This window comes from Chelon labrosus (genome assembly GCF_963514085.1).
Source record: "Chelon labrosus genome assembly, chromosome: 12".
Taxonomy (NCBI): domain Eukaryota; kingdom Metazoa; phylum Chordata; class Actinopteri; order Mugiliformes; family Mugilidae; genus Chelon; species Chelon labrosus.
The window spans coordinates 20029336-20045581 of record NC_140345.1 but is presented as its reverse complement, the minus strand read 5'-3'; the positions used below and the strand labels follow the sequence as shown (position 1 = coordinate 20045581).

The 16246-nt window shown below is 42.4% G+C and overlaps 1 protein-coding gene across 3 annotated transcripts in view; it reads right to left on the bottom strand.

The window, feature by feature from the left end:
- Positions 1-14293, bottom strand: part of znf236 (zinc finger protein 236) — a 55102-nt gene extending 40809 nt beyond the window's left edge. The window contains exons 1-6 of one of the 3 annotated variants that reach the window (XM_084557560.1): positions 14157-14293; positions 10565-10729; positions 10295-10473; positions 8945-9075; positions 6777-6949; positions 1313-1435 (exon numbers count right to left, since the gene is read on the bottom strand). In XM_084557560.1, the coding sequence (XP_084413686.1) occupies positions 1313-1435; positions 6777-6949; positions 8945-9075; positions 10295-10473; positions 10565-10585 (627 nt within the window). In that variant the 5' untranslated portion in view covers positions 10586-10729; positions 14157-14293. Of the gene's footprint in view, positions 1-1312; positions 1436-6609; positions 6672-6776; positions 6950-8944; positions 9076-10294; positions 10730-14156 lie in introns of those variants that run through there. The other 2 variants (XM_084557559.1, XM_084557561.1) reach the window with 2 other exon arrangements.
- Positions 14294-16246: the final 1953 nt, after the last annotated feature.

The window sequence follows — 16246 nt, the reverse complement described above, 5'->3', positions numbered from 1 at the left end:
ACGTAAAGTGGCAACTTCTGGGCTGAAAAATGACGAGAACAGCTATAACCTGCAGTTCGGCAAATAGCCACTTGAGGGTGGCAACAACTTAAAAAAAAGCGCTATAAATTGCCATCTTAAAATATTAAACTTTATAGTAGAATCTAATACATTTACAGAACTGATACAAATATCGATTTTGGTCTGTTAGGAAATTTCCCTATTTAAGAAACTGTGTGGTTGGGTCAGGGGGGTGTGGTGTGGTGTCCAGTGTGGTGGGGTGGGATGGGGTGGGTGCAGTGAAGGAGCTGGGGGTTCGCTACCCATCTGCCTGGGCATCACTGGCCTCCCTCAACCCTACTCCAGATCTCTGGACATTTTTGGATTAGCCAGAATTTAGGCGGAGCCGGGCACTGCCAAGATGGCGATGGCCAGAGGCACCATACTGAGCTTCAAAAACACTTTTCAAGAAATTTTAGGGTTAGGTTTCTTTGTATTTTTTAATGACGCAATAATTATCACATTATTACCATTGTTGCAAACCAGGCAGACCACAAAGTAGAAGACTGGCAGGGTCTACGCAACATTTTCGACTGTACACCAGGTGAAATTTGGTAGAAGTCGTACTTGATTAGAGGGACTAGAGGGAAACTTGTTTAATAGAACAAAACTGAAAGCGAGTGCTTTTAGAGGAAATAAGTCGGAAGCTTTTAGAGGTTCTGCCACTTGGGAATGTGAAAAAATCATAATTATCTACTAGTAAAAATAGGAATATGAAAAGGTTTTTTTTCTAAGCAGCACTATTTTCCTTTGAAAAAGGAACAATTGGCTGGAAGGAAATAAAATTCTACATTTTGAGAAACATTGGTAGTAATAATCTATTGTGTAAGTCAAAGCCAATAACCATCTTGAATCAAGCTGAACTCGTGTGAAGAAGATACAGCAATGAATCAATCTGGCAATGTGCTGTTTGACATGCGGTATATTCCTGTTAAATAATTCTAATTCTGAGTATTGAGAGTTAGTTGATTGTTTCATTACACAGGGAAGAAGAAATAAGCACAAGTCTGGCATAAGCAGACATGGAAAAACACACAACATGAATGCCAAAGTAAAGTTTTGAATGGAGCAGTATTGTTATCCTTGGGATTTAATCACAGCCACTAAACACTAACATTTAAATCCCAACTATATTTGTAGCAAGACCTCCAGTGTGTCTCAGTAACCTTTTCCGGGAAAGTCAAAAGACTGGGTACACTTGAATGTAATCAAAGCAGATGCTTTATCCAGAACATGCAACAACCTTCGTGCTTGTGTTTTCTGTATCTCTTACCACAGTGCTGGAGGGCACTTCAATCACAGAGATGTGCATCTTGCTAATGTGGGCATTCAGGCTGCCCAGCTTTTTGAATACACAGCTGCAGTCCATGCACGGGAACAGTGGTACCCCTTTAGTCTGAAAGAGAACATGAACACATATAACAAAGAAGATACAGTATGTATGTGTTTTGCTAATGGTCACTGAACATCCAGAAACTTCTGTAAGGGAGCAAGTAATGTACTGTATAATGTTCAGGGTGCCTGTTTCAGCTGGAAGCAGTCAACAGATCCTACTTCTTTGGCCACTAAAGAAATTACGTATTTTCAAGGCCTTAGAGATGATTGGTACTAGATTCTGGACAGTGATTGGTGGAGATCACCAGTGCTTCATATGTATTTGATTTGTTATCAAGTATAAGTAGCAGATAATGGAAGCTACACTAAAGCTTGGTTTATTCCGCAGCAAATCTACGCAGAGCTTACGGGAGTTGCATTTGTCATCATAAGCATTTGTGTAATGAAATCACTGCGACGCAGAAACGAGAAATTATTTATTTGCGACTGTCCCAGGTGAGAAATGTCAGTGTTTTCCCTACCATTATATTATGGAGCCCCCCTCTAGCTACGACACAGGGTACAAAGCTACACTGTACCTACAGTTTGGATCAGAACCTGAAGTACAAAACTAGCTTTCTCGCCAGCCACTGTTTGCTCAAATGATCTTTAGATGTATTATCCTTGTTTCCTGGTATTTTGTTTGTATAAATGCCAGCAGACAGCAAATTATGGCTGGTTAGTACAAGCACATGTCAAGAGTGCGTGTCGTCATTTGTAGGTATAAATTATCTAAAAAGGAAAAAATTCAGTGCTTTATCATTCTCTGTAATCTCCCAGGTAGTAGAAAGGAATTGCTCCTTGAATATCACCACCTAAATTCTCCAAACAATGCAGAGAGGGCAATTATTTATATATGCCAAGTACAGTTTTTGTAATGGATGACATTTTATTGAGGAAGAGATCTCTGCCAGTCCGCGCAGCTTCCTCCCTTCTTTATCAAGTCGGTCAGTCTTAGGCATTGTCAGTAGCCTAAAGTACAGCTTTGACCACCATTGAATCTGAAATGTGAAGGAGGCAGTGCTGAATTCTGAGCTGTGGATTGAGTTAAATCTGCCTCAGGGTAGCTTGGTGAGAGCAAACAACCAGAGTAGGTATGAGGACATTTGATTGTGTTTGGCAGAGTTTCAACGTGCGTCTGGAAAATCCTAGTAATTGAGGGAGTATTTGTGTAAGAGAGATGGTGAAGTAAATCAAAACACTAAGAGGACATCCATAACTGAAATGACAGCAAGTGTGATGCCAAAATGTCAAAAGCTGATGTGAATCGAAAGAATGGTAAAAACAAACCCATGTTAAAGTCGTCACCAACAAAATGATTGCTTTTCTGTGAAGGACAACTACTGGTAAAGTGGAAACTCAGCGTTAGTGGACAGTAAGTACTCAGGAAGTTGGGAAAGTTTGTGAAGTGAGGCGGTTCAACTCTGAAGTCACTCAGAAAGATGCATTTGGCGTATGTCTGTGAGTATGAGGGCATGCGGGGGCAAGCAGCCCAAGTAAGGTATCATCAGCGACAGGATGATGGGTTCGTGGTATTTGACGAGTGCGCACAGGTGTAAAACATACGGGGAAAATGGTTGGACACGTGAGGACTATTACTTTCTGTTAGCGGTGGTCAAGGCGTGGGAGGACAAGAATGGAAAAGAAGAAAAAGTGTTGGAAAAGATAATCGCATGAGCTGGCAGTGAAGAGAGTGGAGATGATCACAGTGAAAAATACATTTTAACAGAAACTGGATCTAGAAGAAAAGGTGGAAGATGACAGAAATCACAGAGAGGTGGAAGAATTGACTGAAATAAATTTGGTGGGATTGGGGATATTAGCAGAAGAGAACATTTTAGACAGCTACTACAATCCGAGGGTACTTCCATATTCTGAAAATCGCGTGTCACAGAGATCTATGACAGTCGTTGGGAGTTCAAGGACTTAAATCGGTGTCGGGTGTTGGATTTGTGGCACTGAAATGGTGTGAAGTGTCTGCTGACATTTAGGATCCAAAAAAAACATTTAATATGTCAAACGGACTGAAAGAACATAAAACTGCTGAAATGCACTGAACTTGATTTGGTGGATCTGGTGAAGAGCAAGGGCTGGGGCGTACTTGTTGAACACGTTGGAAATCAAAAGTAGCGAAACAGCCAACGACGGCGGAGCAACGAGACATGAAAATACTTTAAAGGATGAAATAATGGCACAGGTTCTCTGACTTCTGCTTAATCAGAGGTGAATGTAGAGTTCAGAGAGTTAGAGAAATGGTCAGATTCCCACAGCCAAGTGCAACCCTCCCTAGCCCTTGGCAAGTAACCCCGCTAGTGTAGGGTCTCTGAAATCACCAGAGGTGTCAGCTGAACTGTAAGTGTTGGCAGAGTCTGATGGAACAGTGAGGTCTGGAAGAAGTTGAAATCAATAGTGTCTGTTGATTCTGAAGCACTAAAAGTGTTGGTTTGGTGTCTCTGCTGAAGCAGGAGTATGCTCTGATACTCAATCATCAATGTGTTGTCCAACCCTAGCGTTTGGCGACACTCAAAAGGCATGAGCCCATTTTCATACAGTCTCTCCCTGGAAGGCACTCAAACACGCAAAAAGACTCAGAAATAGACGTGTCAAGAATGAAAAAAAAAAAAGAACTAGAAAAACAAGACGAGTGTTTCTGATGCAGTATGTAAGAATCACAATCAGTAGAAATCAGCCGTAATTAGTTAAAGTCTAATTGCTAAAATCCTTTCAAAAAGGTTGCTTAGGAACTTAGATTAAAAATACAAAGGTACACTCCTGGTACTGCTAATGCATTACTTCATTGTTAACTGTCATAAAACAAATTATTAGACCAAATTGACTCCAATCGTACCATTGTGGATATACACCGATCAGGCATAACATTATGACCACCTTCCTAATATTGTGTAGGTCTCTCTTCAGAGAATGGACATGTTCCTTCTGAGGGTGTCCTATGGTGTTGTTAGTGGGGGGCCTTTGGGTCCTATGGGTTGAGAAGAGGGGCCTCTGTGGATCATCCCACAGATACTTGATCAGTTTGGGATCTAGTGAATTTGGAAGCCAGGTCAATACCTATTTTTTGTGCTGTTCTTCATGTTTTTTGAGTTGTTCCTAAACCCTGCTGCCATCAAGGAGTGTCATTGCTATGGGGTGGGGGTGCCTGGTCTGGTCTAGGTGGGTGCTACATGTCTAAGTAACAACCACACGAATGCCAGGTCCAAACGTTTCCCAACAGAACACTGTATTGTCACAAGACGGTCAATGTTATTTACTTCTCCTGTCAGTGGTCATAATGATATGTCTGATCAGTGCATATTGTTCAAACAAATTGATATCACAGATTACAAGGAAACCAACTGGTTTTCTGAGCTTTAGCTCCAGAATCTGTGATGAGCAAATGTTTCAGATGCTCTATTACATAAGCAGACAGCGTTGCCGTCCACAACATGCTCACTGAACATGATGATTTTTCTCCCCTGCCGCCAAAGAGTGCATCTGCTCATGAAGTCTATTGCAAATAACACCTTTACTATAATTTATTCACAAAGTGAGTCAATCATAAGAGCAAACTCCATCAGCAACAGTAAAGCTGAAAAACACTTCTGGAAATTAGATGCATTATTCAAATAGCCCTGCCGTTTGGCTTTCCAGAAGTAATTCAATCAGCTGGCCCCATCACCAGCTTTTAGCATGGAAGCATGGAACACACAATCACGGCAGCAAGTAGGAGAACTCGATTCAATTGGTTCAAATGTATTTGGGTTAAAGAGAGAGATAGAGAGAGAGAGAGAGAAACACGAGAAAGTAAAAAACGTTGGGAATTAACATGCCATTTGACCACTTGAACCACTGAAAGAGAATGATTATGCAATGTTACTTGCAACACACTTGAATACGAGGAGTAGAGCAAAGCTAATCTTAAAATATTAACTCCCAAGTACTGGCTCCACCTGACAGTTCATCACAGCGAATTAAGTGTGAGTGTTTTGATACAGAGTCAGTTTTTTACAGCACCTATTTCCTGTGGCTTTCCTTCAGGTTCCTCAGACATAAAATATATATTATTTTATACGGCAAAAGAAAAATACAGAAACTTGTTTATGAGCTGGTATTTCCTGTGGTGCAGTAAATTAGAGCGAGGTTTGGTATGTAGGGACAAAGCTTCCGTTATAATGCTACCTTTTTGCTAAAAATGTACTGGCACTGATGTGGGACCTACTCCACCTCCCGTGATGGAGATCATTTCGTAGCTCTACAATCAGGCTGCCGCAGAGCTGACCCAGTTCACACCGTGGCCACATTATCGGAAGCGCTCATCAACCAGGAGATACTCCCACCCCAGTCAATCCACACATCAACAGGCAAACTCTTAACATGCACGTCCACGCACGGGGGAGAATTTATCATCTGTTGACGTGAATATCTGGTCACGTAGGGTGGACTTTGATGTGTGCTTCTCTGCTGACCTCTCAACCACGTTTTGACACCGAGAGAGAGCACCATTAAGAGGCCGAGGCCTGGACAGAATTAGGCCGCATGAATCAGGTGGGCTCTTAAAGCCCGGCTGCTGTGAAGTGCTTACAAAGGAGGAAAAAACCAAATGACGAACAAAGGACGGCAATTTCACCTCATTCCCTCTCTGCCAGACAAACAATATGACAAGGCCTCCCGCGGCATTGAATGTAACAAGCTGTGAGCATGGCATTTCAGTGTCTCGGCGAAGGAGGCACAAAAAGAAACAGACACCTTGGAAAACAACCAGAACAAATGTAATGATACTGAATTACAGAAAGCTGGTAAACAGCATGAAACGTCTATTTAAAGTATTTGATATTTCATAAGCATGATGGCCAGCTGTGTTAGCACTTCAAATATATGCATGCAAAACTTTTTGCCAGCACTTAAAACGCTTCTTTCGAGACGTTTCGATGTTTAGGTTCCCGAATTACTGCTGGTTGATCAATACACTCTACTGCAACTTTGCAATTAAAGAACACTAGAGGGTTTCACATTAAAAGCTCATTTTACCAAAGGCTGTTTCATTCTATCCTGCAGCTTGAAAATAAAACCCTAGATGTGGCTGCCTACAAAATGCTACACTTTATGTTAGTTAATTAGTTAATTAGTCTCAATTCTCCTTTGGAAAACCTATAAATTACACATTGTCAAAATAATATGAGGAAGGAATATGGGCAAAACCTTATTAGGGCAGCTGCTTGTTTTCAATGCTGTTTCGCAGCTTTTCCAACATTTTCTTAACTCCGGAAGGTGATGAATCATTGGACCTACTACACCTGTGTAAAAATAAATTACAAAAGAAATCCTCCAAAAACAAAATTGCTGGTGTTTGCACTGTGCGTCCTTACCTCCGAATGTACCCTCTGAACATGGGAGTGCAGGTTCCCCTTCTGGGAGAAGGAAGCCGGGCAGAACATGCAGAGGTGAGGCTTCTCTCCGGTGTGTCTCACCATGTGAGTCTGCAGCACCACCTTCTGGTTGAAAGCCTTGCCGCAATGCGAGCACTTGTAGGGTCTCTCACCTGTGGGCGAGGGCAACGTCGGGTCAGACGGATGCAATAAGGAAACACTGGCAAACGATGTGACACTTGTGACAGCTGCAGTTTGTAGAATCTAAATGAATAACCTCAAAATATAAAGATCCATACTGGGAGACTGTTTGAGATAGCTACACTCATTATTATTGATTGTCCATGGGCCGACTGGGGCCTTTCTGTGTGCAGTTTACATGTTCTCTCCGTCTAAAGACATGCTCGTTAGGTTAATTGGTGATTCTAAACTGGCCATGTGAGTGTGAATGGTTGTCTGTCTCTCTGTGGTAGCCCTGAAAAAGACTGGCGACCTGTCCAGCGTGTACCCCGCCTCTCGCCCAGTGACAGCTGGGATAGGCTAAAGCTCCGCCGCGAATGAATGAAAAAAACTAAAATCTATGCAATTATACTGAAAACCAGTGTGAAACATTTCAGAGAAAATGGATAAAAATAATAATTGTTGCATAAGAAAGCACAACATTAAATAATCAGCTGAGATCAGAATCAAATTCAGCTCATGAGAAATAGCATTCACCTGTCTTCACCTGAAATTACTCTGATTAACTAACTTGGTTGCATGATGCTTCACTTTTTTCGTGTTTTTTTTTTTTTGTTAGAAGCACAGGGAAAAACCCACATCTTTCAGTAATACAGGAGGTACTATATATATTCGTGTGTCAAATTTGTACAGGCACGCCAGAATTTTGCGATTGTTCAGACGTCTCGGATTCTGTCTCAGAATTCTGACATTATCCTCTCCTTAGGGCAAATGTTTTTTCCCAGGAGAACGCTCCAAGCTTGAGATGTAAATTCTGCCGTTTCCATTTATAAGGACAAATCCATATGCCACTTCGATTGTGTCACTCTACAAAGTGTCTAGAATGACTCATTAAATCCACATGAATAGCAATTCATCCTCTTTGTCAGTGTCATAATACCTGATTTCGTATCAGTATGACTGCACAGCTCTGACCGCACAGAGCCGACGTAAGGCCAGCTCTTGCATTACAGCTGTCGGGGATTGAAAACACAGAGGAATCCGCTCCATCTACCGGTATTCATCCAGCCAGCTAGCCAGCGAAGCAATTTAGCATGTGAATGGTGTGTAAACAACACGTGGGCGGAAGCTACAGGCTACATTACTCACAGAAGGTTTGAACTGTCACGGAGCAACACGAGAACATTATAAATCGAAATTCTGCTCACTCAACCTCGCTGCGTGACAGCTGAGTGATGAGTCGAGCCGGGGAGTACAGTGTTCCAGAAATAGAGGGTAAACAAAGCCAACTACGGAGGGGTTGGTGGAGTTATGTCAGGTGTCAGGCCTTAAGGGAAAAAAACGTAAGACAGACATATGTGACACTGCAGTTCTAATAATAATAACACTGCCTAGAAATTCAGTTTAGTTGGAATTTAGAAACTTGAATTGAGAATAAAAACTGGCACCTCCTCCGTCTGCTCCGACACCACCCACCAAAAACACATTTTCAAAGTCTCAGACTGCGCCTACGTGCGCCCTAGTGAGCCCTCATTACTTAAGACCTGGCTCCAGAATGGCTCCATTACAGGTTTCTCTGAAGCTTGAAAATTCAATATTTTATTAGCACTTTTTTGATATCAATAAAAAAAAAGTAAAATATTAAAAGCGAATTGGAACCGCAGCCAAGAACTAAACTAAAAAACAATGGAATGAGGCAACTCAAAACTATACAACCCTTCAACTTATTTTTTCCACACGGACTTGCAAAGTCATCTAGGGTTGATATTAAAGCTTATATCATATATGGCATATATGGGACAATATAAACAGCCTGACTGACTGACCTTAACCTTTTTCACTAATGAGCAAAAATAAAGACAAGTTGTTGCCTAAATGATTATATGTGCACGTGTACTTGATTCCCCCCTGTTTCTACAGTAGCTTCTCTGAGTATAAAATGCATTAGATCTCTACTGTAAACCAGCATTTGTGTGCCTCTCACTCACCTGTGTGTATCCGTATGTGTCTGACAAGCTGGCTGGGCTTCTTGAAAGCCTTTCCGCAGTGATGGCAGCTGTTTGTGAACCCGCTGCGATCTATGTTTTTCTTGTAGTTTCTGGAACTAGAGGTGAGCGGCCTGTGGAAGACATAAACACACACACAAAAAAAATCGAATTGACGTCAACACGTCCACAGAGGGAACACAAAGGATGCTCAACATTACAGCAGTGCATCACAGAGGTTTAGAAATGTAACCCTGGAATTAATAGGCACCATTTTGGAACTGCTCCAATACAGAAATTATTTTCCTGGTATTAAATGAAACTGCATTTGAGGCATCCATTCGCAGTGGACTTCCATTTTTTCAGCGCCTGTTAGGTGCGAGGTCTGACCCTAACGCTAACCCTTCGGTCCCAAAGCTGCTTCCCTAACCACTACACCTCAGATCCCCAATTCCACCAAGATTTTTTTTTCTTCTAACTCGTATCGCTGGATTCAGAATCCACAGTGCTAATCATTAAACCATGAAAACTGTAGTGTGCTAACAGTTTTACGTGTTACATTTAATTCAATTAGCATGAAAAGAAAACACACTATTCTCCATAATTACGAAGCAGCGCTGCAGAAAGGCTCCATACTACCTTTTCAACAGAGCCTGAATCCACTTTATTGTGGATTTGAAGTAAAGCGAAGGTAAATGTTCAAGAGCTTCAACTACTTTTACTTCATAAAAGCAGTCCATTTCCCAATGTGTAATTCTGAGATATAAAAAAGTGTAAAGTTCACTTGAGAATCTCTTTTCTGACCTTGGAGCTAATGTTTAGCTTCCAGTAGTAATAGACTACAGAAGGCTTACGCACAACACTGTGAACAGCTGCCCTTACAAGGATTACTTGAGCGTTTACATACGACAAGGAAGAATTGCCTGAGAACAAATAAAAAGCTCATCTTTTCTTTCCAGACCGTCATTAAAGCCTTTGAAAGGGATTTAAATGGCCGCAAATCCAGTGTGATGGAGGACTGGACTAAATATTTAAGGGGTGTCCATCTGCGATCCCTATAATTAATGAGTTTCACTCTACGGAGCTGCTCACCCACTTTCGGCTCTTTATTGGAATTAATTTAAGAGTTTAACTGCAGATACGGATGCCACTCGATCTTCACAGACAAATCTGAATTTGCTCAGAATTAAAAAATGTGCAAATAAAATGGTATGTCATGTAGCATAAGATAACGACGCTGCAAAGTGCCATTATGCAGTGGCAGATGTTAGACTCTAAATTGCCTTCGGGCTCTAAGTGGCTCCTAGTTCCTTTAAATAGTTGCTAAATCAGCATCTGAAACCCTTCTCTGACCTCATCTTGATGTGACTCTTCATGTGCTCCTTGATTTGCGCAGACGTCTTGAACTCCTTGTCGCAGGTCTTGCAGGTGTAGACCCTGACGCCCGAGAGCTCCTTGCGGTGCTCCTCCAGGTGCATGGAGAGCTGGCTCTGGAGGATGAACTCATCCCCGCACTCTGCGCAGATTAGATTCTGCGGGAGTGGAAGAGAAGCGAATACAGTGGTCAACACGGAGGAATAAAGTTCTCGCAAAGTGTCGCGGTGACCGGCGGTGGCGACTTACTTCCTCTTTTTCGTGCAGCATGACGTGGGACTTGAGGCTGGCGATGCGGGAGAACTTTTTGTTGCATACCGGACAGGTGAAGTCGGAGGTGGTGTGTGTGGATTTGTGTAGTGTGAGGTTGAACTCCACGTTAAACGTCTGTGCGCAGTGGTCACATCGATGAGGCTGCAAGAGACAGACAGGGAGAGAAGTTAAAGAATGCAGTGAATAATGCAACTGGGAAATGACTCAAACGTCTCTCTCTCTCTCTGCAGTGCATTTCTTATAGCTTCTCTTACTCTTGTTGAAGGCAGTAAAGAGATGAACTAGAGTAAGTCTCAACTGCATCTCAGATAATGTGCTACTTCAACAGCCACTTTTGTCGTGAAGGGGAGAAAGAGACAGACAGAGGGGGAAACAACCATGATGCCTAAGTACTGAATATTAACTGCCAGCATAAAAATAAACTCAGTATTTCCCATGAGGCAGAGATGGCCCCAATATTATATTCCATTTCTATTCGATGAGCCAGCTGACTTAATTTCAGAATGCCTTCTGGATCCAGCGAAGGCTGAGAGCAGTGCAACAATGACACCAGTGAGTCTTGCACAGAGTGGCAGACAAAAAGGCTACTGCTCTTCAGAGAATGAAAGCGAACCTAGGGGCCTTGAAATTGAAATGGGCCCCAACTACAGGTGCAGCTGAAGAAGAAGAAGTTAGTTGCCATCTTTGGGAAAGACGGTCGAGAGAGGAGAGGTTTCATTAAGTTGGGCTCAGACTACAGGTCAAATCAGTACCTTGCACGGTACTCAGATTATCTAGTAATGTGAGAGGTGTGTAGATCTGCTCATAAACCTCCCAAGATGTTTGAACACACACCGGTGCTCTACCAATTTTGATTTTTTTTATATATTTAACCATTTTTCTCATCCACACTTGGCCTAGTCTTTGGCTTTTTTGGCTAGTTTTCCCAACTAGTCCAAAGTCACACAAGTTCTTCTTCTTCTGGCTTGATCGGTGTTTGGCAAACCTGCTTGCAGGTATATCTACTGCCACTAATGAGATCTGAGATCAACAGATTTATTTACTTATTTACATTTTCTGTCAATGCTCCCCGATCTGTCAGGATAATCTGAAATACTGCAGAGAGACCACGCGTTCGAGATGAGAGTGGAGAACAGCTGTGAAGTTTCTCTCCTGAAGTGGGTGATGCAACCTGATTTTAAAAGTGGGCAACTTCTAAAAAACTCCTGTAGTCTGAGACCAGCCTCACTCCAGTATGCTTTTTCTGTTTTGCTCAGGGCAAAGCACCTACCTTCTCTGCATTTATGTATGTAATGTGTGTGCTTCTTGTGGAAAAGATGTGAGTACTGCTAACGCTCAGATATGCACGTCAAGACTTAATAATAATACCCGCACCAACCAACCTGCAAAGATATGCATTCATCAACCGGGTGGTTGCCCTAACGCAATATTTATAATTTCATTTATCTTCCTCCTCTCCCTGCTACTCCTTGCGATTGAATTTATTCCATTTTCTCCTCAATCACATCACCTACCACTAGTAAAAGAGAAAAGAAAAGGGTGGACTAGCAATCCCAGCTTGGCCTGTTGCATGAAACAGCCCTGTAAATTTATTTATAACTTATACAGAATGCTGCTTTATCACTTTTTGACTGCCTGACGGTGTAATATTTTCTATTAAGCTCTAATAGAATTCATAGGCCTTTCGTCAAAGCCAACTTCACACATATAATCAAGCATACTACGGTACATTTTTTTTTCTGTATATGTACGCAGGCTTTATTAATTAAAAAATATGGCTCCAGCTTTTGAAAAACCTCCAAAAACACATCCAGCACCCCCTCCTCCACGCAACATATCCTCCACGCACACAAAAATTTTCTTCCTTTACAAAGTACAAATATACTCTAAAATCAGTGAGCAACACTCTGACGCGCACGGTGACTCAGAGGATTCTTGCTGTGCGGATCAACCTTTTCTGGTGTGCGGCAATACGTATTTCAGGAACGTTCTTTTGTTGGAGCACAAAATATAGAAGGAGGGAACGAAAATTCATGCAAATAGTCACAGAAGCCAGTTCGCTGTTATTGCAAGCGAGGACTGCAGCAGACTGCGGCTGTGATTCAACCGTAACATAATGTTTACTGTGCTATTTAAGACCGTTAGTGGGCACCATCAGAGGGAGAGACCCCATGCAGGCTAATGTGGGTGGATAAGATATTTTGGCTCTTCTTAAAAAACAAAAACCCATTATAGCTCTGCACAGTCACACCACTGAAGAGAGGTTAAACAGTAACTTGAGGCATTTTCCCGTGGAATGGCTCATAACAAATCCATTATTATGAGGGAGGAAGCCGCTCAGTTACACAAAATCTTATCAATAGCTTTGCACATCTTAAAAAAATTCAATTATTTTTAATTCAACCAAAGAAAGTTTCTTTAGCCACTATTCAACTTTCCGTATCAGAGAATCACTTTTGCACTTGGCTGCGAAGCCAAAGCAAGTAGAGCTCCCCCTAGTGACTGGCTGCAGTATAGGTCATAAGCTCCACCCCCTCCATGTTAGTGGATGGGACTTGGGCCAAACTAAAACACTAAAGCGCATGTCAAATTTTTCTGGTAAGTTTTGCTTTACTCGTAAGATGGCGCCTCCCATATCCCTGGGAAACCAGCGTCAGTTTGGCCAATGCAAGGAACCGGGGACGCACTGTCTATATTTATTATACAGTCTATGGTCCAGCTTCAAGTCTTCTTCAGATGGAGTCAATTCAAATCAGCTCAACTAAGGCTGCGTCTATTTCCTTTTTCAAAATGAATGAGCACTGAGTAGCAAAATACACAGCGGTGTAAAAGCTGGTGTGCTTCAGGTGTAATCCGGTTGACCCCAGATATGTCCTATGGAGATAAGAGCATGTCCACTGTGCTGCTGATACCAGCACATTCCAGAAGATTAGGAAGCAGCCGGCCCCGGGTATTGTGACTGACAGACTACGTGGAGACCTGTGCCGAGTTTCCCAAATAGACAATGGCATCTAATCTACATCATCTTCAAACTTCCACATTGTGAAAAATCACCTGAGCTGAAAAATCCGGGACACCTCCAGCTTTAATGTTAAGCCAGCAGATTGGCCCGGATCCAACCTGTAGCTGGGACTCTACTGTCAGGTATTGAAGCTTTGACAGCAGCAAGTGTGTTGTACGCTTCAACAGCTATAAACTCAGGTGAAGGTGTTGGGTAGAAAGTTGCCTCTATTATCAAAAAGTGTATTTCACAGATGAACGCCCAGCTCTAGTAAGGGCTTGAGTGCACAACCACAACTCTAAGTTCAAATATGTTCAGAGCAATTCAAGGAACAACAGCTTGAATACGGGAAATCAACATCATAAACATAACAACATAAATGAGACTAATCAAGTTATTTAAATCTCAATTGACTGATGATAATAAAGTGATTCTCCTGGGCAGCTATCAGTGAGACACAACCACCAGACACAAATAAAATTACACAATATAATTGCACGTGGTGACAATAAGAGCGCCAGCATGCTCCACTCTGCAGTCTGCATACACTCCCACGCTTGCACTCACCTTGTCATTGACCTCATGTTCGCGGAGATGCTTCTGCAACTGGCTCTCCGTGGTGAAGACCTGCGAGCATATGGAGCACTTCTTGTCCTTGAGCTCTCCATCACCGAAACCTTCGGCCTTATTTTTGCTGGCGTCCGCATCTGACGAGAAGGACAAAGAGGTGACACTTAAGTCATGCTATTAAAGAGGCTTTCTCCTGTGAAGAAGCCGATATGATGTGGCACATCTTCCACCAGCCTCTTCAATTAAAACAGTTCACTGGCTTTGAGCTGAGGATGCGCTACAAGATCTTTTGCCGGATTTTACCCACGATTGCCAGTCGTGGCGGCGGGCAATCTGCAAACTGCGTGAAGGGAACAGACCCGACCCGACCCGACCTCGGCCGCAGTAAATATAGAGGCAATCAGGTAGTGTGAACTGATTACCGACCCAACTGCAAACACTTTTTCTTTGCTGGCAAAGAGTGGGACACAACAAATAGTGTCAGAAGACGACGGGAAGAGGCAGGAATATCAAAACAACAATGGCGAACAGCGACAGCAGGAGAGATATTACGTATCTGGACCATAAAAATAGAGGCGAGATTAATCGAGTTGTGGCAAGAGCACAAAAGTCTATATGATATTGGTGCATACCGCTACTGTCACGCTCGAGTTTGTAAGAGAGTTTGATGCGTTCAGTTGTCTTTAGACAATTCATGTAGTCTGTGATCCCTCATCTGACGCAGTTGTTAAGTGTGTGATCCCCAGTCTTTTAGTCGTCATGCACAAATCTGCTGTTAGTTTATACTCCTCGTCTTTATTAAGACTGTGAAAGTTGTGTAGTGTGTTGTGTGTTGTGTTAGCACAGATGCCTCACGGCAAGAAGGTTCTGGGTTCGAATCCATCGACCTTTCCGTGTCAAGAGTTTGCATGTGTCTGCGTGGGTTCTTTCCGGGAACTCCGGCTTCCTCCCACCGTCCAAAGACATGCATTTTAGGTTAATTGGTGATTCTAAATGCATGTGCATGTGGGTGTGAATAGTTGTGTCTCTCTGTGTTAGCCCTGCGAGACAGCTGAGTGGTGACCTGTCCAGGGTGTACCCCGCCTCTCGCCCAATGACGGCTGGGATAAGCTCCAGCGCCCCCATCGACCCCCCAGAAGACAAGCGGTTACAGAAAATGAATGAATGAATCCAAATTGTATTTTTATACTATACGCCACATCACACGGCCATCCTTTCTCCAGAATATCAAACAAGAAGCTTATAATGATGCTATGATGCCACATACTATGACTTGGTATCCATGTGAGTTTGCACAGCAGTGTGTACTCAACATGAATGGATTTAAAACAATACAATTGTGTTTTGGTTTCACTGTTAACGCCTGTAAATTAGGTACACTAGTGAAAATAAATGCAATCTAACATAACAGCCCTTGCACTCTTTGAAATTAATATTTGCTGTCGTTTTTATTTTGGAGGCCGTGGTTTGTAGTTCTATTGAATTTTGTTCATATTATTTTGACAACCCCATTTTAGTCAGTGGGCTGACAGTTGAATTATTGGCCTTTATGTGCTATTCCAATATAAACTGAACATTATAACGGGGATTTAGTTGCCTGCTGTTGTTTTATAATGCACTCATACACACTGGTGCACCTAACGAATTTGGAAAGTGAACACTATCACTGTGTTTGTGAAGATATTTGGGTGTCAGTGATACAGCTCGATATCGGCGTTAAACAGCTCGGTACCACACGCCCATCTTGGCCGTCAGTCACCTGCACTGCTCGGACATGGTGTGCTTGGTTTAAACGAAACGATCGGGTCTCCACTTGTTCCGCAAAGTGTGTTTCTGTTGATTTAGTTGTAAACTTAACTCGTAGACATAAAGCGAAATTATACATTTAAGTTATAAGGCTGCAGCTAACGTGCATAAAAAAAAAAAAGAAAGACACTGCAATCCAATTGTGATATCTTAAGTGCAAAACGAATGCATCCAGAAAACACATTTCAACAGTGAAGTTGCCGTTTGATGTGACAACTTGCTCCGACCTACACGACTGAACACCAGCAGCTGGACAGCCTCGCTGCAGCAGCAGCAGCAGC